This window comes from Oryctolagus cuniculus, chromosome 7 (assembly GCF_051225735.1).
Source record: "Oryctolagus cuniculus isolate XC-2025 breed Fujian yellow rabbit chromosome 7, ASM5122573v1, whole genome shotgun sequence".
NCBI lineage: Eukaryota > Metazoa > Chordata > Mammalia > Lagomorpha > Leporidae > Oryctolagus > Oryctolagus cuniculus.
Window position 1 is genome coordinate 43,918,131 of NC_142873.1, and position 22,633 is coordinate 43,940,763.

A 22,633-nucleotide genomic window follows, 5' to 3' on the forward strand; every position below is an offset into this window, starting at 1 on the left:
GGGCTGGGTCAGATCCGGGCCCAGGCGCCAGGCCCTGCCCTCCCCCAGCCTCCCCCTCCCCCTGTTGATTCCCTGCCGCTGCCTCTGGGGTGGGCTCCCGGCACCCTGGGAATGGGGAAGTGGTTCTGGCTCCCTGGCCGCTTTGGGTCCAGGCACAGCGCCTGCGCTCCCAACCATACTCTCCCAGGACCCTGGCGCCGCCGGGACGCCCCGTCTAGGGCTAGGCGCCAACAGGCTGGGCGCTGCGCCCCCTGGCGGCCATGGTCGCCTCGGGCCTGGGCTCGGAACCTGTGTGACGGGAGGTTCAGGGGGGCCTGGCTTGGGGATGGGCTGGCCTCAGGCGCCATATTCACCAGACACCCCTGCGCGCCCCGACGGCAGGGCACCATGGGGTCCTTCCACCGCCACACGCAGCGCAGAAGCTAACAGGAACGGTCCACACGCCTAGGGCAGGCAGAGATGTGCCTGGCCTCCCAGTTTATTGTTTAGAAACCGTGACAGTGACAGCGGTTGCTCCGCACACGCCTAGCAGAACCCACCGCAGGGGGGCAGCAGCAGGCACCAGAGGCCTTGCCGGGCGCGACCCAGTGGGGACACCCGGCTTCAGCTGGGTCCCCAAGGGAGACTTGGCACATGGGCATGGGTGCGGGACAGGTAACGAACGCATGCAGGAAGGAATAGGGCGTGAGGGGCATGCGGCTGGAAGGTATGGGGGTCCAAATAAATAAAGCGGAATGACAGGCGGGCCCCTGCCCCTCTCCAAGGAGTTCCTGGACACTGGCCAAAGTGCCTGCTTGCCTCAAGGCTGCAGGTCAATAACAGTGGCGCAAGGAGCTTGGCAGGCAACGGGCAGAGCTGAGTCAGGCCCGGTGTTCCAGGCACTCTCCCTCCCTCGAGCTGGGGGTGCAGGGCAAGGATGGGGAAGGGGCTCTCTCCATGACTTGGGTGAGATGCCAAGGACAGGGCATGGGCCGGAGAACTTGGAAGGTGTGGGTCAGAGAACGGGGGACATCCAGGGGGGTGGACACGGGGGAGTCCCTTAGTCGAGAGAAAGCCCTGCAAAGACACAGACACAGGTTGAGGGGCGGGGCCACGTGGTAGAAAGTTTGGGGGAGAAGCTGCCGCGGGGAGGGGGTAACCGGGCGCCAGGAGGCCTGCACCAGGGCCTGGGAGGATCAGTCCAGCTTGGCGAAGCCCCCTATGGTGACCTTCCTCTCAGGCTTAGTGCCCACGGGCTCCTGTAGCTGCACCGCCCCGCCCCCAATGAAGCAGAAGGCCGGGCACACAGGCCCTGAGCAGTCCAGGGGACACTCCAAGAGCCCCCGGAAGGACACCGCATCCAGGAAGGAGACTCGGCCCCGCTCGTAGTCCAGGCAGATGCCCAGGCGGGGCGGCAGGGGCACCGTGCAGCCGGCTGCTGGGCCGTCCCTCCCCGTCAGCCCCGCGTTGGAGCTCGCTCCGGACCCCAGCAGGATCTTGCCCATGCCGATGGTTAGAAAGGCGAAGGGCGGCGATGCTTCCACGGCGGCGTCCTCGGCCCCGCTGTCGTGCCCGCTGTCTGGGTCGTACCTGCAAAAGCGGGCGTCGGGTTGGCAGGGCACTGGGGCTGGGGTAAAGGGAGCTGAGAGGTTGGCATGATGGGATATTGGAGCAGCAGGCTGAAGAGGTGGGGCAGGGGTACCAGCAGAGAGCATGGAGAAGAGACAGGGGTTGGAGTGTGGGGGCAGAGGGTGTGGTTTGGGGAGAAAGGGGCACCCGGCAAGAGGGGTGTGGGGAGAAGACAGGAACTGCTAAAGCACACTGGAGAAGCGTGGCTCCCACCCACCTGGACAGGACGGGGTCAAGGGAAACAGTGCTGGGGCGGTGATGCTGAGGAGTGGGGGGCGGGGGGTGGGGTCCGGCTGTCGAGGGGGCGTGGGGAGAGGGGAGGGGTGGTTGGAGTCAGAAACTTTACAGAGATGCGGGATTGGGAAGAACAGAGTCCAGGAGGGACTTGGAGCTGGGGAGGAGGCATTGTGAGGAAATGGGGTGGTGGTGGGATGCTGTTACGTAGGATGTTGGGGACAGGAGGGCTGTGGGGATGGGACGTTTGTGGGAGGACTTTAGGATGCTGAGGAAGGATGTGGGGGAAGGAGGTGTCGCAGAGAAACCGTGTTATGGAGAAAAGACGTTGGGAATGGGTTGCCTGGGGGAAGGGGCGCAGAGGCTTGGTGGGACGGGGGTATCAGATGGAGGGACGTGGAGCTGGCTCTCCTCTGTCACCCCTTCCCCGACCACACTGGGAAAATCAGTCCCCAAAGACCCTTTGGCTGAGTCCACCTCTGCCCTGGCCACAGGCCTCCCAGCCTGGCTTCCTCTGCAGCCCCTCCTCCGCTCCGCCCCGCCCCAGCGAGTGTGCGCCCCCTTTGCCACTTCTGTCCTGCTCCCGGCTCCCACCCAGGGCCCCCAGCCCCATTCACTCCAGAGGGCTCTGACCTGGGGCTGATCACGTCCGAGGCACCCTGGAAGCTTTCCTGAAGCTTGCTCTCCAGCCCAACGCCCACCTTGACCAAGTAGGAGGCCGGATCTACGGCGCAGGCCCAGTAGCTGCGACCCTGGGTCACCGCCACGTCGCCCAGGACCACGTCCACGCTCAGGTGGCAGCCGGTGAGCAGCCGCTCCGCAGCCAGCAGCAGGGGCAGCCCCGGGACGCTCCGCACTGCTCGCTGGTCCTTGCTGATGGCCAGCCGCTCTCGGCTTGCACCCCAGCGGCCATCGAGGAAGAAGTGCAGGACTGGAAGGAGGAGGGGGTTGAGACAGAAGGGTGGGCTCCGGGGGCAAACACGGGCGCTGAGGACTGTGGGGTGTTGGTGCACGACACGGGGGCGTTTCTGAACACGGAGAAGGTGGCCAAGGTGTTTGGTCACCAGCAGCAGGCAGTGGGCTCTGGGGAACAGGGTGTGGGAAACTGGAGGGGGGCATGTGGAGAAAAAATGGGCAAGGGACCCCAGGGAGAGTGTTTAGTGGACACATATACCAGGGTCCCAGCCCCAGCTGACTCAATGCTTCCCGTGAGCCCTTGGCCGTGGCGGGGCCTATGGAGAGCCTCTGCTGTGACACTACCATTGTCATCTCTGTCTGCTTCGTCCCCCCACGCTGTGCTGCTCATACCCTTAAGCTTAGCCCCTACCTCTGGGGCCCCTTACTCAGGCCGTGCGGCTCCCCTGTGGTCTGCAGCCCAGGCTTTGGATTGGCCCAGCTCCAGCCATTGCGGCCATTTGGGGAGTGAACCAACTCTGCCTTTCAAATAAATAATTAAATCTTTTTTTTTTTTTAATTTATCTGGCACTTTTCTCTAGAAAATTAAAAAAAAATCCTCACGGCCACGCTGTGAGGTGAGTGGTGGTATCATCCCCATGGAAGAGGACTCTGAAGTTCAGAGAGGCTGAGAGACTGGCCCGAAGACACATAGCTGGCCAGAGGTGGTGCTGGGGTTTGAACCTTGGCGGTCCAGCTGGAGCTCAGCCCTGCCCCCACCCCGCCCCCGGCTGTGCACTCACTCACCTGGTGCCGGGGGCGTGTGCAGGTGCACGTCCTCGCTGTACTCGCCGTAGCCGGCCTTGTTGCAGCCGCGGACGCGCAGCACGTACACGGAGCCGGTGTCGGGGTTCTCGAGCAGCGCACTCGTGCCCCTCACCTCTTCCCGCCGCTGCCAGCGTGCAGGGCCCGGCTGGGCAGGCACGTCCGTGCGGCGGAACTCGACGGTGTAGTGCCAGGCCGGGGGCGAGTGGGGCGGCAGCCGCCAGCACAGGAAGATCTGGTCATAGGCAAAGGTGCGCTGGGTGTCTATGACGGGCGCCTCGGGCACTGTTGGGAAAGACAACACAGGTTGGTCAGGGCCTGCCGGTCGGCCTGGCATGGCGGGGGAGGGGAAAGCAGCGGGGGCCGGGGGGGTGAGTGTGGGTGAGGGGGAGCTGGGGGCAGACTCCCTGGGGCATCAGGCTTGGGGTGGGCAGGGCCCAAGGGAAGAGAGAGGCTGGGTGGGGTTCAGGAGCTCTGTGCTCTGCCCTGCCCGGTTGGCTGCTATCTCACTCTGGCCTGAAATAAGTCACTCCCCACCCGCTGGGCCTCAGTGTCCTCCTCTGTCCCCTGAGGGTACTGGGGCAGGTGCATTCTGGGGGTGCTTCGGGCCTACACATTCTGGGAGTTCAGAGGAGCCCCAGGGTGAGGCAGGCAAAGGCCACTGGGAGCCAGGCAAGAGGAGCCTGAGCGGGGCAGAGGGGGATGGGACCGGTGGGAGGTGCAAGAGTCAGCAAGATAGACAATGGGGAGACAGCAGAGGGGAGAAGCAGGCGTGGCGGCAGGGGCAGAGGCCACGGGGAGGAGAATGGAGGTCCAAGGGGCAAGGCCACCAGGACAAAAGGTCAGAAGGGCCAGAGTTGGGCAAGTGCCTACAGAAGGCAGAAGTGGGTGACACGGTGGAAGGACCAGGAGTTTGGGTGAAGGCAGGAAGAAAGGAAGCAGTGAGTGGGTGGTGGAGCTGTGTGGGGGCTGCGGGGCGGGACGGGTGGCCCGGCGGGGGGCAGGGCCCCCGGGGCAGGGCCGCTGACTTGCCTGGGGTGCTCCGGAGCAGAGTCCGCGGTGGCCACAGCCTACAAACAAAGAGAGCGAGAAGCAGCGCTGAGCGCGGTGGGCGGCGTGGCAGGGTGGGCTGGGCGGGAGGAGAGGCTGGCCAGGCCGGGCAGGAGGCCGAGGAGGTCCCTGGTAGGCACTGCCCCCCGGGCCCGCTGCTGGGGAGCAAGGGAAGAAGGCTGCGATTGGGCATGGGGCCCGGCCGTCTCCTGACCTCGCAGGAAGTTGAGTTCCGTCAGCAGCTTCATCTCACGGCCCACATCCAGTTGGTAGTGGCGGAAGGAGGAGCTGGCAGCCGGCCGGAATGTCTGCAGGGCCTCGGTAGCCCGGGTAATCCTGGGATGGGGCATAAAAGGGTCAGGCACTGCCATCCGGGCAGCTCCCCTTCTCCCAGAGGCCGCCTCGCTCCCCCGCAGCCCCAGCGTCTGCTCTGTGTCTCTTCCTTGGCTCCGGGGGATAAGCTGGTGTCAGTTTGGCCTCAAGAAAATCCTCGGGGCCCCAGCTCTCTCTCTCTCTCTCTCTCTCTCTGCCTGTAAGTTCTCCTGCAGACACTGTCCTGGGTGATGGCCCCAACCACAATGCCCCTGCCCCCCCAGGAGACCTGGGCCCTTGCGCCACACCCCTGAATACCTGCTGTGCAGCTGCTTGGCTGCCTGCACAAAGCAGGGCTGGTCTGTTTCTTTCAGTACTTCCTGGGCATAGCCCACCAGGCCTGAGCCATCGAGCAGGCTCCGGTGCTCCTGGATCTGGGCGCTGAGACGGGCCAGCCGCTCCTGCTGGCACTCTTCAATGGCCTGCAGCAGCGACGCTCGCTTCTCCTCCAGCACAGCCCCCAGCCCCCGCACCAGCTGCGACACCTCCTCCTTGGCCTGCTGACCACTCACCTGCCCAGGGAACAACACCCGAGGGATGCATAACTTACTGTCTTGCTTTTTGGGACGCCACGCTAGGCTAGGCTCAGAAAGGTTCTGGGGGAAGTCCTAGCGACCCATTCCCATACCCTCAGATGGGCTCCACGTCTGCCCATTCGTGCTAACCTTTCTGCACGCTCACATCACGCTCCCAACTGCTTAAGCCCTCACCTAAATAAAAGGGGCCATGGTTGCACTCTGTGCCTGTCCTGGGGTCAGCTGATTCGAGCATTCTGGCAGAAACTATCAGAGCTGTCAGCCCCTGGATCACACTGAGTGTGCTACCCTCGGCAGACCTGAAGGCATGTGAGCCACAGCAGCCCAACCGCTGCTGCAACCCAGGTGGACCTGGCCTGGGACACTTGTGTTCCTGCCAACCTGGTTGAACCAGAACCGAAACATGTGTGTGCACGCGCGCGCACACACACACATACCCCTCAAGGGCTTCCTGAGTGTGCAGCAAAGAGATTGGGCCACTCCTACCCACACCCCTTGCTGGCCAGCACTCCCAAGCAGGGCCCGGGGCCCACCTCGGCGGCCTCCCTCACCTCAGTGTGCCTCACGGTCTCTTCCAGCTCACAGATCTGGGTCTGCACCGTGTCCTGGTTTCCCAGGATGTATGTCAGGTTCTTTGTCAGCTTGTCCTGAGGGGGAAGAAAGAGATGGGCATCGCACTGGGTTCTGCGGAAGCCGGTGGTGAGGCAGAGGTGTGGGAGGGTGTGACTGTGGCTCAGCACCGCAGGTGAGTGGGGAAGGGTCTCACCTTGAGGGCTTGGTAGGCGCTGAGCACTGGTGTGATCTTGTGCCCACTGTGGGTGCGACGCACCCGGCAGAGTTGGCATACCAGCCTTTGACATGTCTTGCAGTAGTGGGTCACCTCTTCTTTGTGGTCCGGGCACATCAGGCCCTAGGGACACAAAGGGCAGGGAGATAGGCAGCTAACTGGGAGTGTGCACTGCCCCTGGGGCAGGTGGGACGGGAGCCCACCCCGCACAAGTGGTCCGGGAGCCCAGGGGAGTGCAGCCAGCGGTACTCCACAGTGCCACCTGGTGGTGCACACTGGCATCAGCGAGAGCTTTTCCTGCAGTCTCTGGGCAATGCCTGTTTCAAACCAGCCTTGCTCCTCCCTCAATCCACCTCCCTGCCATGTGTGGGAACAACAGTAATGATGGGAATTAATCTGAGCCTGTGGTTGATATTTAACCTTGTCCATTCTGTTTACTGCTGCACTCCTAACACCTACAATAGCCCCACACACTGAGGTGCTCCATAAATATTTGTTAGAGGAAAGAATGCATACAGGCGAATTTAATGCACAGATAACACTCCTGAGTGAATAAACATTGTCCCATGTGCTCTTGTTAACAACCTTGCAGGGACGAGTATTGCAAGGCACATGCCATCATCCCCAGGCTACAGGAGAGAAGGCCAGAGCTGTGGACTGCTCTGTCTGGGGGGTGGGGGGAGAGAGTGTGACAAGGGCCACCCCCTGCCCACCTTCTTTTTGGAAGCCATGGGCCCAGCACCACCATGCCCCTCCTTCCCTCCGTAGGCTGGCTCACCTTGGGGCGGAAGGAGAGGGTGGGCAAGGTGGGCTCATGCTGGGCCTTCTGAGTGCCCCACGGGTGGAAGAGCTTGAAGCACTCATTGCAGAAGGTGGCTCGGCACTCCGTGCAGCCCTTGGTGGCCTCGAGCGGTGGGGGCTTGCACAGCTGGCACAGGATGGCGCCTCCCACACTCACACTCTGGCGGTACCTCTCCACCACACGCTCCAGGGTGAGGTTCCGGAAGAGACCCGCCAGGCCCCGCTCCCCCAGCTCCACGTCGCCCTGGCAGGCTGGGCACGGGAACACGATCGCTGGGGGGTGCAGAGCACCTCGCTTCCTCCCGGGGTACGTCCCAAAGCCTGTGGGCGGAGGTAGAGGAGGTGAGAATTACAGCCGGCTGGGGGTGAGCAAATCTGTTCAGTTACAAAAGGAGCTAATTCCAGCTCTCGCTGGAGCCTGGGTGAGCAGTACTGCCAGCCCTGACAGACAGACAGACAGACGTCCTGTTCAGGCACGGACCACTCTCACCTTCCTGATGGACAGCCTGCCCCGCCCCGCCCCCGCCCCAGCCCTACCTGACTTAAGCAGCCGGTCCAGGCGGTCTGGCTTGGGGAGTGTTCTTCGGGAGAGGCGGGGGCTGCGGGTGGAAGGGGTGGAAGCAGGAGAGGTAGGCTCCGAGCTGGGGTCCCCGCCGTGGCCCAGGTAGCCCTGCTGGCCCAGCACCTCTCGGGCACAGGCCTGGCACACGTTGTGGGTACAGGGCAGCACCAGGGGCTGCTTGTACATCTCCTGACACACTGGGCACAGCAGCTCCTTCTCCATGTTCTTCATGCTCGTCTGCAGAGGGACCGAGAGGCCGGGTCAGAGCGTGGGCACCTGGGCATCTCCGCAGGCCTCTCAGCTGTCCCCAGGGAGGGGCCAGACAAGCTACCCACGTCCTTCCCCCAACACCTGCTTTAGCTCCCAGGTCTGCGCCTAGGAGCGTGCCCAGGCCCCCGGTTTCCCTGCTGCAGAAAGAAGGCCCGCAGACAGGCCAAGGTTGGAGCGCCTGCCTCCCCCACCTTCAAGCCCCACCCCCACGGCTGGGCCGCAGCAGCCAGGGCTGGCAGCCTCCCTCACCTGCCGGCATCCCTCCGAGTCGGCGCCTCTGGCCCACGGCCTTTTTCTCAAGGGCACCGCCCATTCCGCAGCTCGGTGCGGACCCCCGCCCCCCCTTCTCTGGCACCCCTCTCCCACGCACGCCCCCTCCCCTTCGCCAGGCACCGCAGGCTCGCCGGCCTCCTGCCAGTCCCTGCGGTCCTCCCGCCGTGACTCTGGCCTGTGGCCGCTCCGGCATCCTTCACTTCCCCATCCATCTCCTGGGGCCCCCGGATCCCAACTCCGCCTCCCAAGATGCCCCCCCACCAAACCCGCGCACCCTCCGGCCCTCCGCCCCTTCCCATCGTGGCAACCAGCTGCAACCCCCACCCCAAGCTAAGGGGATACAAGAGCCCCGCCTCCTCGCCCCCCTCCCCGCCGGAAGTATCCCTCCCCCTTCTGGTGGCAGGGGGGGTCCTCAGGCTATGCCCCACCCCCAACACCTCACCTTGGTCCCTCTCTTCGCAGCCATCCCGGTCAGGGGCGCAGCTGACACAAAGGAGGGAGGGACAGGGAGGGAGGGGGAAGGAAGTGGTGGGGGGGAGCAGGGTTGGCACCGCCCCTGGGAGAGCCGGGCACGGGTTGCCATGACAACCGCAGTCTCGGAGGCAGCCCTGAGTGGGGGTGCGGTGGGGTGGGGTCTTGGGGAGGGGTCCAAATTGGGAAACGCACCCTGGGGCGCCTCCTCCCTTGCCTCCCACCTGGCCTCAGTTTTCTTGGAAAGCACGCAGGCTCTCCCGAGCCCCCTGTGCTTGATAGCCCCGGCCCTGGTGCACTGCTGGCGGCCACCCCGGCCCGCCCGCGGCGTCTGGGCAGCGCCATGCTCCCCACGCCCCGGCAGGCAGACGCCTCCGCGGCACCCCGCTCCCGGCTGCCGGGGGCTGCCCGCTAGTACCTGCATCCCGACGCTCCCGGTCGTATCTGCCATCACTAGCCCCCCGACTACATCCCGGCATCTTCCTGGATTCCCACCTGCTCAAGGTCCGGGCTTGTCCCGGACCCCGAAACGCCCCCTCCCCTTGCCCTCGACCCCACCTTAACTCACACTGATGCGAACCAGTGCATCCATGATGGACGTGAAGGTCTGCATATCCTCACCCTCAGCCATGGCCCTACTGTGCCCGCCCGCCCCTGGCTGCCCGATCCCGGCTGCGGCTGCGAACCCGGGGCTCGATGCAGGAGCCCGGTGGGGGTGTGGGGAGGGGGTGGGGGTGAGATGCCACTGCGCATGCTCCAGGGACCGGCCTCGAACAGCGCCCGTCGGGGTTGGGGGTGGGAAATAGTTCTCCCCACGTGGTTCTGGGGAGGCCGTGCGTGGGGTGGGTTGGGGGGTTGGTGGGTTTAACAGATTAGGGGGTTTGAGCATAGAGCCATTTCTCATATTCGCATTCTAAATTGCTTCGAGTTTTAACTCAACCAGAGAGGTTACTTTCAGATGAAGATGCTCCAGGTTGCAGAACACTACATTTTGGGTTGTTGGGGCAAGGATCGCGGGACAGGGAGGTTTGAGGAGCAGGCACTAGAGACGACATAAATGTCAAAAAAGACAGAAGTGGGCTAGAGGCCAGAGGCCATGCCCGATTACTTGAAGAGATAAGTGCAGTGAGTAGGGAGAGGCGGAGAGGCGTGGGTACCCGGGGCGGCGGCGCGCCTGGGCGGTGGCTGAGGATGCGCTCAGACGCACTGCTTCCTCCCTGCCGGGAGAGGGCGCTGCGCGCAGGCGCCGCGAGCAAGACGGAGGAAGAGGCGAGGCCGCGCAGCGCTCGGACGCACGCGCACAGTTAACCGTGCCCGGTTCGGTTCCACTCTTTCTTGGCCAGAGGCGCCGACTGGACCCACGGGCGGGGCATGATGGGTAACTGGACCGGCGGGATCCCCGGGGTCCGCTAGCAGGGGCCAGGCTTGGGGCGGGCAAAGCTGACGTGGCCTAGGCTGCGGGCTGCGGGCGTCGCCACGGGACCGGGAGTGGGGGGAAGGGCCTGGGGAAGGCCAGGGGGTCGCCGCGGTGGGTGGGCAGTGTGGCTGCAGCCCCGAGCGTGCTTGGAAGAGGCGGGTCCCCCTGGCTCCCGGAGGGAGGGCCGCGCCTCATTCCGCCCGGCGCCGGCTCTCGTCCGCTGCAGTGGTGGGTACCGGCACCTCGCTGGCGCTCTCATCCCTCCTGTCCCTGCTGCTCTTCGCCGGCATGCAGATGTACAGCCGCCAGCTGGCCTCCACCGAGTGGCTCACCATCCAGGGGGGCCTGCTTGGCTCCGGCCTCTTCGTCTTCTCCCTCACTGTATCCTGCCCGCGGGGCGGAGGGCGGAGGGCGGCGGGGACAGCGGGCAGAGGCGAGGGCCACGTAGGCTCCGCGTTGGCCACACAGGAAGTGACGCCTTAACCACCTCCCAACCCAGGCCTTCAATAATCTCGAGAATCTTGTCTTTGGCAAAGGATTCCAAGCCAAGGTCTTCCCTGAGAGTAAGTCAAAACCAGGGGTTGCGCATCAGCGGGTCCGCTCCTCTGTAACCTCCCCCAGGTGCCGAGATGGCGGGGCTCGTGTGCGGTTCAGGTTGTACCTCTTTATGGGGCACGGAGCGATGATTTGATACATGCCATACGCCGTGTGCTGATCAGATCAGGGTCACTGGCGTGCACCCTGCTTCTCCTGATGTTCGGATCATTGGCGCCTCTCTCCTCAAACAGTGGGTTGTTGTGAGCCACTGCGCTGTAGAATTGGAAGAACTTATTCTAACTGTGCTTTGGTGTTTGCCGTCCATTCTCGCCGCCGGTAAAGCTCATTAAGGAGAAGTGTGGAGACTGATGCCATTTGTGGATCCAGCACCCTGTCCAGCTCCCGGAACTGGAGCTGGAAGGCAACGCCTCTGAAAGCCAGCGGCAGCTGTCCCCGTCCTGTGGCCAGCTCCCAAGGGAGGCGAATGGGCCGGTGTGGGCTGAGGTTTTGATTCCATTGCCGAGGAAGGACATTTTGATTGCACCGGAAGAAGCAGGACCACTGAGAGGCTGGGGTGTGCAATCTGCGAGTTGTAGTTATCTGGGGGGATTGTGAAGGGCCTAAATATTAGATACATCAAAGTCCCATGATGACAGGAACTCTGACCAAATGAGAATAATTTATATATATTTTTTTTGCTTGGCATAATCCTTGTTAAATTGCTCATATAATTGAGAATTGATGGTTTAATTATTTAATGGAAAGTTAAGTTTTAAAGCAGATCAGGCATCAAGGCCAGCTCTCCTGAGGAATGCCACACGTCGCAGAGTCATGGCAGACGCGGTCTCCTGCGAAGCAGGGGTCTGTCCCTGCTGCCTCACTCTGCCTCCCCCAGGTCTTGCTCCGTCCGTGGCAGGCCTCCAGAGCTTCTTCGGTCCACCAGGGCCAGGACTTCTCTGTTCGATTTTTTTTTTTTTTTTTAAGATTTATTTATTTGAAAGAGAGTTACAGAGAGGCAGAGGCAGGAGAGAGAGAGCTTCCATCTGCTGGTTCACTCCCCAGTTGGCCGCAACAGCTGGAGCTGAGCTGATCCGAAGCCAAGAGCCAGGAGCTTCTTCCGGGTCTCCCATGCAAGTGCAGGGGCTCAAGGACTTGGGCCATCTTCTACTGCTTTCCCAGGCCATAGCAGAGAGCTGGATCGGAAAAGGAGCAGCCGAGACTAGAACCGGCACCTTTATGGGATGCTGGCCCTGCAAGCTGCAGATTTAACCTGCTATACTACAGCACCGACTCCTAGATTTTTTTTTTTTCTTTCAAGATTTATTTGAAAGGTAGAGTGACAAGAAGAGAGATTTTCCATCTGCTGGTTCAATGGGGCTCCTGCATGGCTATCAGGGACCCAGGTACCTGTGCGGCCATCTGCTGCTTCCCAGGCCCATGAGCAGAGACAGGTGGCTGGGACTGGCACGGCCCTGGCGCTTGGATTTGGGAAGAGATGCGGGATGTGGGCCTCCCGAGTGGTGGCTTAATCTGATGCACCTGTGGGTTGTCTTCATTTGCGACTGAAGGAAACCACTTCAGACAAAGTCCTGGCCTCTCTGCCTTGGCTGCCCTCCTCAGCTGGACAGCTGGGGCCCTCTGCCCTTGCCTTCTGCCCTCCCACCCTTTCTCCCATCCTGTGTCAGTCCGCCAGATCCCCTCCTGCCCCCCGGGTGAGGATATCCAGACACTGCCCTCTGACCTGAGACTGCTGCCGGTCGGCACATGCTGAGTTCATTCTCGCTGTCTGGCTTCTGGGGGAAAGGCCGTAACCTCCTGTCCCAGTGAGATTGCGCGTTGCCCCTCGGGCTCTTAATTGAGGAAAGATGGGTTAGGGACATTCAGTGAGGTTTGGAGCAGAGCAGCTGTCTTTACGTCCTGGGCATCATTCAGGCTCTCTGAGGTCCTCCTGCTGTCCTCATGCCATACTCTTCCAAGCAGGTTCCCCAAGAGTCAGAGGGCCCCAGAGTTGCAGATGACGTAAGAGTGCCTGATGACACAGCAGGTTAAGCTGCTATGACACCAGCATCCCACATGCCTGTTTGAGTCCCGGCTGCTCCGTTTACGATCCAGCTCTCTGCTAATGCGCCTGGGAAAGCAGTGGAGGATGGCCCATGTACTCAGGCCCCTGCCACCCTCGTGGAAGACCCGGATGAAGCTCCTGGCTTTGGTCTGGCTTGGCCCTATCCATTCATTGCAGCCATTCTGGGGAGTGAACCAGTGGATAAAAGAGCTGTCTTTCTTACTCTGACTTTCCTTCTCTGTAACTCTGACTTTAAAAAAATAACTCTTCAGGCCGGTGCCGTGGCTCAATAGGCTAATCCTCCACCTAGCAGCGCCAGCACACCGGGTTCTAGTCCCGGTCAGGGTGCTGGATTCTTTCCCGGTTGCCCCCCTTCCAGGCCAGCTCTCTGCTGTGGCCAGGGAAGGCAGTGGAGGATGGCCCAGGTGCTTGGGCCCTGCACCCCATGGGAGACCAGGAAAAGCACCTGGCTCCTGCCATCAGATCAGCGCGATGCGCCGGCCGCAGCGCGCCAGCTGTGGCAGCCATTGGAGGGTGAACCAACGGCAAAAGGAAGACCTTTCTTTCTGTCTCTCTCTCCCACTATCCACTCTGCCTGTCCAAAAAAAAAAAAATCTCTTCAAAACAAACAGGAAGAAAGGGCCTGGTATCTCCGTGCTCACCACTGCCCTGCCTTCTTGCCTCCCTAGTTCTCCTGTGCCTCCTGTTGGCTCTCTTTGCATCAGGCCTCATCCACCGAGTCTGTGTTACCACCTGGTACGTACCTGACAGCTGGGGGAGGGATCCAGTGCGCCCTGGCCTTTGGTGCCAGAAATTTTACCCGCACACCTACCTCTGTCTGCCTGCCCTCCTTTGCCCTACCCCGCTGCCCTGAACTGGAGCCCGGATTCTTTTCCTGGTGCCAGTGCTCACCCCGGCAGGCGCCAGGCCGGCAGCGTGCCTCGATGCCTGACCTTTCTTCCTTCACCGTGTAGCTTTATCTTCTCCATGGTTGGTCTGTACTACATCAACAAGATCTCCTCCACGCTCTACCAGGCAACGGCTCCAGTCCTCACACCCGCCAAGGTCACAGGCAAGGGCAAGAAGAGGAACTAAGCCTGAGTGTCCAATAAAGTTGATTCTTTGTAGCTGTGTGTGCTGTGGTGCACTGTGAGCCTGCCTGTGCCTGCTTGGGTTACGGAGCATTGACGGGTGCACCTGCTCTTCCGACTTCAGGGATGGTGAAGCTTTCTTCCTCCAGGGTCCATTTTCACCAGGTATTTATGGAGTGCCAGCCACTGAATTGGCACTAGTGTGTGTGAGAGGCTCATCGAGGAGCAGAGGTAGTGGGTGAGCTGAAGCCTTGACCTTCGGGGAAAAGGGATCACCTGCCCGCCAGACCTGCGGTGGGTGTTCGCACAAGAGGAAGGGAAGGGAAGGGCAAGGGGCCATGGCGTTCCACGGGACGGCTTTGTTACTCAGCTCGCGACTCAGAAGATGAGCTTCCTGCCCCTCAGCTGTGAGCCTGTGGATGGGAATTCCCTACTCTGCTCCAGCAGCACAAACATGGGTCTGTATTCAGAAAGCCATCCCGGGATGGTCACGCCTCCCCCTTTGTTCTGAGCCCCTCATTCCCCCACCCCACCCCAGTAGAGTAGCCAGGATACTAGGAAGTTCCAAAGTTTTAATACAGTGTGCAGAACATAGGAGCAGGACCTCTGACCCCTGAGACAGGCTTGACGGAGAGGTGGCAGTCCAGGCCCCACCTGCCTGCCCTTGTCATGAGGAGCGGCTCTGCCCAGTGCCCATGCTGGGGCACTTCAGCACCTCCACCCCGGGTGGCATGGGCGTCCCTGTGCGCACAGAACAAAACCCTGCGCGTGAAAGGTGCCTAAGTTAGGGAAGCAGACTCAAGGAGGATGAACAAGGCGGTCCGAGGAGTTCTGGTCAAGGATTACAGGTTACTCCCATTTCCTGGGTTTTCCTGGCCAGAACCCTAGCCCCTTGCCCTTTGGTCTTCCCCGCTAAGCGGGGAGTGCTGGACGGTTTGCTCAAGTTGCCTGCAGAGGGCGCCCTGAGCTCGCGGCTCCTTCCGGGAGGTAGGGCACAGCCAGCCCTGAGGGCCGGGTCCAGCTTTCTTGGAGGACCGCGGGAGGCTGGCCCCGTGCAGAATCCAGCTCTTCTCCGGCCGGGCTGGGCGTGGGAATGGAGTCCGGTGGAGCCTAGTGCCTCCCTGAGAGGGTGGCTGTGCTGGGGGTGGAGGGTGGGGTCAGGGGCAGGGAAAGATTTCCGGGACCCTTTGTGGGTGGAGGGGAGGTTGTCTAAGGGGGCCTGTAGGGAGGCTGGGCTAGTTCTGAGTCTTGCTGTCAAACCTTGACTCACCTCGAGTGGGAGCCATGGCAGAGGGCAGGTGCCAGTCCAAGTGAGCACACACACAGCCTGCGGGCCCAGCTGCCTACGGCACCGTGCCTTCCCCAGCAGGAACTGGCTTGGGTGGGCCAGGCACACAGCATCGCTTCTGTGGCTTGGGGAGGGTGGAGTGGAGCCAGAGAGCATGTCCGGTCTGGGCACCTACTGTCACCCACTGTGTAGGAGCAGGGGCAGTGTGTGGCCCAGGAATAATGACCCCTTCCTCAGGGAGTGGGTACATTTTACAAGGCAGGGTGGCGCCGACCGCCTCCCCACCCCACCCATCTGCGTGGTGCGTGGTTGCAGGCGGCCTGCACCTGACCTACCAATTAACCCTGGAAGGGGTATCACAGCCACCTAATCACCATCATTAACTAAGGGGGCGTGAGGGCATCAGGCTTGGGGAGACCTGGAGGTGAGTGAGAAGGGCAAAGGTCTAACTAACCTCTTGCCCCTGGACTCCCAGGGCTCGGAGGCCTGTGGGAGAGACGGGTGTCCCACCCCTGGAGGACACAGGGAAGCCAGATGTTTCCTCCCGCTCCCTCACACGTGGCCCCAACAGCCCCGACACCGCCGGCACCCGCCGGGCTCCGGAAACAGGAGTAAATAATGTAAGCGAGTCCAGGGGGAGGGGCTGCAGCCTCGGAAAGCCCTGCTCTCAGGGCAGAAGGTGATGCCCCCCACCCCCACCAGAGGAGGGCGGTGAGAAGGTGACGCTGAGGAGCAGGCAACTCCCTCACCAGGTGCTGGCACTAGTGCGAGGGACGCCTGGCATTTAGGGCATGGCCAGAGGGTCAGGACGGGGCCTGGGGGCGCCAGGGCAGGCAGGGCAGGCGGGGAGGGGGAGTCCGCGCCAGGCCTTGGCTCCAGCCCTTTCCGGCCCTTATTGTCCTTGGTGAGAACAGGACGCCGTCGCGTTCCCACTGCCCGCCCCCCAGCTCTGCTCCCCAGGGGCTCGGGAAGGATGTTGGGAAACAAGAGGGAGCCGGGGCCCCGTAGAGACAGAGATGCTGAGAGACACAGAGACAGATACAAAGGGGAAAGGGCCAGTCAAAGGCGAGCACTGAAGCCCATTGTGAGCAGAGCCGGCCTGGGAACCCGGAAAGAATGGGCGGCGGGAGGCCCAGCCCTCGGGGACCTCCTTGACTCAGGGTCCCAACAGAGCTGCTAAAGGCCGGAACCCTGGGGCGGCACGGTCGGGGGCACTTAATTGCTGGTTCCTCGGCCTGGCTCCTGGCAGACAGGAAGCTGTTCTGGGCAGGCTGGGGATCCGAGGCTGCAGAGAGAGAAGTGCCCAGCTTGCCTTAGAGTCGGCGGCGCATCAGCATCAGCCAGGGCGAAAATGCAGAAAAACAGACATGTTTACATCTGACAAATTAACACTTTTAACACAAAATCACAATGCAACAGAACTATGCTAACCTCCAGATCATTACGGGATTTATAGAGAATTCCCCTCCGCAGGGAGCCATGGCTTAAAGTCCCGTGATAATGGCCATGCCAGATTCTCTTGTAGTGTTTGAAAATCCCTTAATAAAAGTTAAGTCAATTTTATGGTCAGTCTCTTCTCTCTGCCCCATCAGAGTGACACGGTGACCCTAGTGGCACTTGGAGGTGACATCTGGAGTCTAAATGTGAGGCCTGAGCCGGGTGGGTGGCCCTGGTGGCCTGTGAGGAGCCCTTCCCCGTGTGCTGGAAGGAAGAGCTGGGCAGGTCCCCGTCCACAGTAGGCTGCAGCCGGCCACACCGTCCAGGGGCATTGGAGGGCAGAGTTCCTGTCCATGGTGGGGGTGGGGGGCTTGGGTCTTACAACAGAACCCTCCCTTTGCTGGGTCGAGAGTTGCTGTGAGGGCTGACCTCAGGCTGTCTCCAGGGGTGTCTGGGACTATGCTTTGTGTGTGTCTCTGTGTGAGGGCACTAGGAATACCCTCCCCCACTTCCTGCCTGCAGCCTCTAGCCCAATTCTGGCTCAGAGGGCATGACCACTGTGGGAAGAGGCTGCACCTTGAAACCAGACGGACCTGTGCTCTGGTTTGGGCTCTGCCACCTGCCACCTTGGGCAACGTGGGTAACCTGCCTGTAAAGCAAGGGTAATAATACCTTCCTCACATTGTGGCAATGAGGATTCGATTTATATATTAAAAAAATTTTTTTTTGTATTTATTTGACAGGTAGAGTTATAGACAGTGAGAGAGAGAGAGAGAGAGAGAGAAAGGTCTTCCTTCCATTGGTTCACTCCCCAAATGGCCGCTACAGCCGGCACACTGTGCCAATCCGAAGCCAGGAGCCAGGTGCCTCCTCCTGGTCTCCCATGCAGGTGCAGGGCCCAAGCACTTGGGTCATCCTCCACTGCCTTCCCGGGCCACAGCAGAGAGCTGGCCTGGAAGAGGGGCAACCGGGACTAGAACCTGGTGCCCATATGGGATGCTGGTGCCGCAGGCGGAGGATTAACCAAGTGAGCCACGGCGCCGGCCCGAGGATTCTATTTAAATGATACAAATGGCACTGCTTTCCTATGTGATGACAATAACAAAAACCTTCAGTTCAGCATTTACCACCTGCCAGGCACCGTTAACGGACAGATAGCTTCGGTTTTATAAACTTTTATTCGAGAGGCAAAGAAAGGACAGACAGAAATCTTCCATCCACAAGTTCACGTCCCCAAATATCTGCAATGGTCAGGCCGAAGCCAGGAGTTTGGAGCTCAATCCAGGTCTCCCATGCGGGTGGCAGGGTGAGAGGCTGGAATTGGATGAGGAACTGGAACTCCAGCCCAGGCACTCTGAGAGGCAGCGAAGGCATCCCGCGAGGTGTGAGTCACTGCATCAAAATCCACCCCCTCGTTATTTGATGCATTCGGTTTCATTTATTTTTGTGTCCCACCCCTCGAATAAGCTTCATCAAAGGCAGGAAATTGATCTATTTTGTTCACCGGAACACTGCTTGATATACAGTAGGTGCTCAATAAATGTACAGTAAAAGAGAGCCAAGGACCCATGAGCCACACACCACTGTTACACTCTGACCTCTTTGCAGAAACTCCTGGCCCCGCCCTCTTCCAAACTGCTGCATCCCCAGGAGGACCCAGACCCAGACGTTCAGTGAGCTGCCCAGGCCTCCTCCTCCGGCCCTCGCGCTATCGTCCGTTCCCACTGTGGTCTCCAGGTCACCTTCTCTAGGGAACCCTGACTCACCCACCCAGCCCCTTCTGCAACCACCAGCACAGTCCCCTGCCAGCCCGTCTGTAATTTGCTAAGTATGTGTTGCTGTAGATTATATGTGTGTCTGTCCTGTCGCCCCCTGGGGAACTGTGAGTGCCTTGGGGGAAGGGATGGACTCAACATACCCCGACCACCTGGACCCCGGGTGTGGAAACCAAGGAACCCGCGTCGGGGGCGGGGCTGCGAGGGCGGGGCGGGGCGGGGGTGTGGCTACCGCGCAGTCCGGGGAGTGTAGCGTCTCAGGTAGAACGCACGGCAGCTGTCGGGACGACGGCAGGGGTCGCTAACACCCGCGGCACACGCTGTTGCCGGCCCCTTGCCCACGGGGCCCTGTGGGAGGTGGGGGAAGTCGGGGCACTTGGGCTGTCTTCACCCACTCGAGGTGCTGCCGCGATCCTAGGCTGTACTGTGTGAAGGAGTTGTGTTTCTTTTAATTCGGTTCCCTGGATCTAGGGCAGGGTGCGGTACATTGTCCTGGTGAAGTATGCAGGCTCCGGAGTCGGGTTGTCTGGGCTGTGCCTCAGCTTCCTCATTGGGAATGGAGATAATAATAGCACCTGTTTCATATGGTGGCTGTGGAGATGGAGTGAGATAGCGCGCATATGCACTGGCCACCATGCTTGATACATAGGGAGCAGTCGAGTCTCGAACCGGTGCCCATATGGGATGCCTGCACTGCAGGCGGCGGGTTTACCCGCTACGCCACAGTGCCGGCCCCTAAAATTATTTATTTATTTGAAGGGTGATGGGGGGAGAGAGGGAGATTTCTCCCATCTATTGGTTCCTTCCCTAAATGCCCCTGGCAGGGACTGGGTCTGACCAGAGGCAGAAGCCAGAATGCTCTCCAGGTCTCCCTCAGGGATGGCAGGAACCCGGTTTTTAGGCCACCACAGCCGCCTCCCAGAGTCCCCATGACCCGGAAGCTAGAGCCTGGCACTCTGTTATGGAAAGCAGGCGTCCAAACAGGTAGCTTCATCTCCAGGTCAAACACTGCCCTCGGAACTGTTTTTTTGTTTTAAGATTTAAGGTGGAGTTACAGAGGCAGAGAGAACAAGATCTTCCTTTCTCTGGTTCACTCCCCAAAGGTCTGCAATGGCCTGTACCAAAGCCAGGAGACGGGAGCACCTTCTGGGTCTCCCACATGGGTGACAGGGTCCCAAGCACTTGGGCCTTCTTCCACTGCTTTCCCAGGTGCATTAGCAGGGAGCTGGATTGGAACTGGAGCAGCCGGGACTCGAACAGGCGCCCATATGGGATGTCGCACAGCTACACCGCAACACTGGCCCGACACCTCTGCACTTCTAAGCACTATGCTCATCTTATTATTTCTTATTTTTTTTCCATTTTAGATACAACGAAATGACTGTCCACTGTAGAAGGCACAGATTTCTTTCTCTGTAATCTTTATTCTCCTAATATACTCCTCCCCTCCCTCATCCTCTCAGTTTAAATATATCCCAATTTTTAGTAAAATTAATTTCAGTGTTTACATTACGATGCCTGTGAAAACATTCTTCACAGTTGGGCCACGGGGTGTTTGTACTGAAACTACGAATCTGTAAAAGCTGCTTTTGTTAATTTACATGGAAATGGGCTGAGAACCTGGTTCTCTAAGGTCATACACAGGTGGTGGTATTGTGGCATGGTGGATTGAGTTGCACTTCTGTCACCAGCATCCAATATCCCGGAGCACCACTGCCAGTGCCGCTGCTCTGCTTCCAGTCCAGCCCCTGCTAATGCACCTGGGAGAGGAGCAGATGGCAACCCTGCCGCCTGGAGACATGGGTAGAGTTCCTGGCTCCTGGCTTTGGCCTGGCCCAGCCCGGGTTGTTGTGGCCTTTGGTGAAGCAGTGGATGGAAGATTGGTGTCTCCTTCTCTTCCTCTGTCACTCACATAAACAAACAGGTAACTCTTTTGGAAAAAAAAAAAAAAAGATTTTATTTGCTTATTTGAGAGGTAGAGTTACAGAGAGTAAGAGGCAGAGAGAGAGAGAAAGGCCTTCCTTCCACTGGTTCACTCCCCAAATGGCCGCAATGGCCGGAGCTGCACCGATCCAAAGCCAGGAGCCAGAAGCCTCCTCCAGGTTCCCACCACAGGTGCAGGAGCCCAAGCACTTGGGCCATCCTCCACTGCTTTCCCAGGCCATAGCAGAAAGCTGGATTGGAAGTGGAGCAGCCGGGACTTGAACCGGCACCCATAAGGGATGCTGGCACTGCAGGCAGAGGATTAACCTGCACCACAGCACCAGCCCCACAGATAACTTTTTATTTTTATTTTATTTTTATTTTATTTTTTGACAGGCAGAGTTAGATGGAGAGACAGAGAGAAAGGTCTTCCTTTTCTGTTGATTCACCCCCCAAATGGCCACTACGGCCGGCCTACTGCGCCGATCCAAAGCCAGGAGCCAGGTGCCTCCTCCTGGTCTCCCATGCAGGTGCAGGGCTCAAGCATTTGGGCCATCCTCCACTGCATTCCCGGGCCACAGCAGAGAGCTGGACTGGAAGAGGAGCAACCGAGACAATCCGGCGCCCCAACTGGGACTAGAACCCGGGGTGCCGGCGCTACAGGCGGAGGATTAGCCTAGTGAGCCGCGGCGCCAGCCACAGATAACTCTTTTTAAAAATCATAGACAGTCACAAATTTTGCTATTTGAGATCAATCAATGAGAATGGAACATTGCACTCTGGCCTGGAGATCCGAGCCACATAATCTACCTTGACACTGAGACACAGCCGCTATTTCCAACTCAAGTGCAAAACCTCAGAGGATGGATTTGGGGGTACTACATTCCATATTTATCTGGGTGGTTTCCAAGTGCACTCTCTGCTTCTCAGCCTACACTTCCAAACATGCTTACCTCAGGTCTTCTAAAACACTACTTTAGTGGCAAGCTGTTAGCCAGGCTTAGGAGCTGGAAGAGAGGCATCAGCATCCCGTATCGGAGGGCCTGGTTCGAGTCCCAGCTCTGCTCCCAATTCCAGCTTCCTGCTAAGGCACCCCCGGGAGGCAGCAGGTGATGGCTCCAATAGTTGGGTCCTGGCCACCCACAAGGGAGACCTGGATGTCCTTCCTGGCTTTGTGGGCCTTTAGAGAATGAATTGGTGGCTGGGACCTCTTTCTCTATCTGTCTCTACATCTTGAAAAAGTAAATTACAGAGAACAAAACCAAACCCCACTGCTTCATTTGAGTTCTCCCTGAAGGCAAACTCTTCCGGTGTCCTGCAGTGACCCTGTTCTCCCCGCGGCTCTCTGAGTGGCCCCATGGTTGTTGGTTGTTGGTTGTTGGTTGTTGGTTGTTGGTTGTCGGTGTGCGCTCCCGCTCGCCACAAGGCAATAAACCTGTGTTCCAAGTAGCCTTCCACACTGGCCTCCTGTCGCTTTCCTGTCCTTTCTTTTATGCCTCTTTGTTTTCCCTGAAGCTGGTAACTGCTGACCCTTTCCTTTACTTGGTTTTCTATGTAGTAACCATGAGTCCATCCTCATAACTTTTTTTTTTTAAGATTTATTTTATTAATTTGAAAGACAGAGTTACAGAGAGAGGTAGAGACAGAGAGAGAGGTCTTCCATCTGCTAGTTCACTCCCCAGTTGGCTGCAAAGGCTGGAGCTGCACCAATCCAAAGCCAGAAGCCAGGAGCTTCCTCCGGGTCTCCCATGCGGGCACAGGAGCCCAAGGACCTGGGCCATCTTCCACTGCTATCCATCCCCATAACTCTTAAAGAAAAATGTGGACCTGCTGTCAGCACCTCCTGGGGTGGGGAAGCTTTTTTTCTGCCAAGGGCCCTGTGGATATTTATAACATCCTTTGTGGGCCATACAAAATTATCAGCTTAAAAAAATTTAGTCTGCTGTGGCTGGCACTATGGCATAGTAGGTTAAACCTCCACTTGTGGTGCCAGCATCCCATATGGGTGCTGGTTTGTGTCCCAGCTGCTCCACTTCCGATCCAGCTTCCTGATAATGCACCCCAGAAGCAGTGGAGGACGGCTCAAGTCCTTGGATTCCTGCCACCCACGTCGGGGCTTGGATGGGCTTCCTGGCTCCTGGCTTTGGTCTGGCCCAGGCCTGGCCATTGCAGCCGTTTGGGGGGTGAAGCAGCAGATAGAAGATCTCTTTCTCTTTCTCTCTCTCTGTAACTCTGCCTCTAAAATAAATAAATAAATCTTTAAAAATCAATTAACCTGCTGCAGATGTATTGAAATTACCTGCCGTTGCCTTGGCGGAGCCAGACCAAATGATTCCGTGGGACTTACACATCGAGTCCCCCACCTCTGCCAGCCTTAAACATCAGTAATTTCTCTGTCCTTGAACTTCTTGTATCCCTGT

General features: G+C 59.5%; 2 protein-coding genes across 5 annotated transcripts; one reads left to right on the top strand and one right to left on the bottom strand.

The window, feature by feature from the left end:
* Positions 1–437: 437 nt before the first annotated feature.
* TRIM46 (tripartite motif containing 46) lies at positions 438–9,717 on the bottom strand. Of its 4 annotated transcripts, none has more exons than XM_002715427.6 (10): positions 9,252–9,717; positions 7,645–7,906; positions 7,085–7,428; positions 6,286–6,429; positions 6,071–6,166; positions 5,242–5,495; positions 4,826–4,947; positions 3,544–3,846; positions 2,476–2,773; positions 438–1,569 (listed from the first exon to the last, which is right to left on the bottom strand). In XM_002715427.6, exons 1-10 carry the CDS (start codon positions 9,585–9,587, stop codon positions 1,176–1,178), a joined length of 2,553 nt encoding a protein of 850 aa, XP_002715473.4. In that variant the 5' UTR covers positions 9,588–9,717; the 3' UTR covers positions 438–1,175. The 4 variants fall into 4 exon arrangements, with proteins under 4 accessions (XP_002715473.4, XP_008262578.4, XP_051714541.3 ...); XM_008264356.5 differs by having other exon boundaries at positions 8,655–9,346; XM_051858581.3 differs by lacking the exon at positions 9,252–9,717 and adding an exon at positions 8,189–8,265.
* A 245-nt stretch (positions 9,718–9,962) lies between these two features.
* KRTCAP2 (keratinocyte associated protein 2) lies at positions 9,963–13,826 on the top strand. The gene is made up of 5 exons (XM_017345831.4): positions 9,963–10,061; positions 10,327–10,481; positions 10,600–10,663; positions 13,389–13,455; positions 13,674–13,826. Exons 1-5 carry the CDS (start codon positions 10,055–10,057, stop codon positions 13,792–13,794), a joined length of 414 nt encoding a protein of 137 aa, XP_017201320.1. The 5' UTR covers positions 9,963–10,054; the 3' UTR covers positions 13,795–13,826.
* Positions 13,827–22,633: the final 8,807 nt, after the last annotated feature.

Coding starts and splice junctions, on each gene's coding strand:
- TRIM46 (XM_008264356.5), bottom strand. CDS start 9,134: ATGGCAGATACGACCGGGAGCGTCGGGATGCAGGTACTAGCGGGCAGC. Junction 4,948..5,241: donor GCCAAGCAGCTGCACAGCAG/GTATTCAGGGGT, acceptor GCCCCATCCCAG/GATTACCCGGGCTACCGAGG. Junction 3,847..4,825: donor GGAACTCAACTTCCTGCGAG/GTCAGGAGACGG, acceptor CTTTCCCAACAG/TGCCCGAGGCGCCCGTCATA.
- KRTCAP2 (XM_017345831.4), top strand. Junction 10,664..13,388: donor AGCCAAGGTCTTCCCTGAGA/GTAAGTCAAAAC, acceptor TTGCCTCCCTAG/TTCTCCTGTGCCTCCTGTTG. Junction 13,456..13,673: donor CGAGTCTGTGTTACCACCTG/GTACGTACCTGA, acceptor TTCACCGTGTAG/CTTTATCTTCTCCATGGTTG.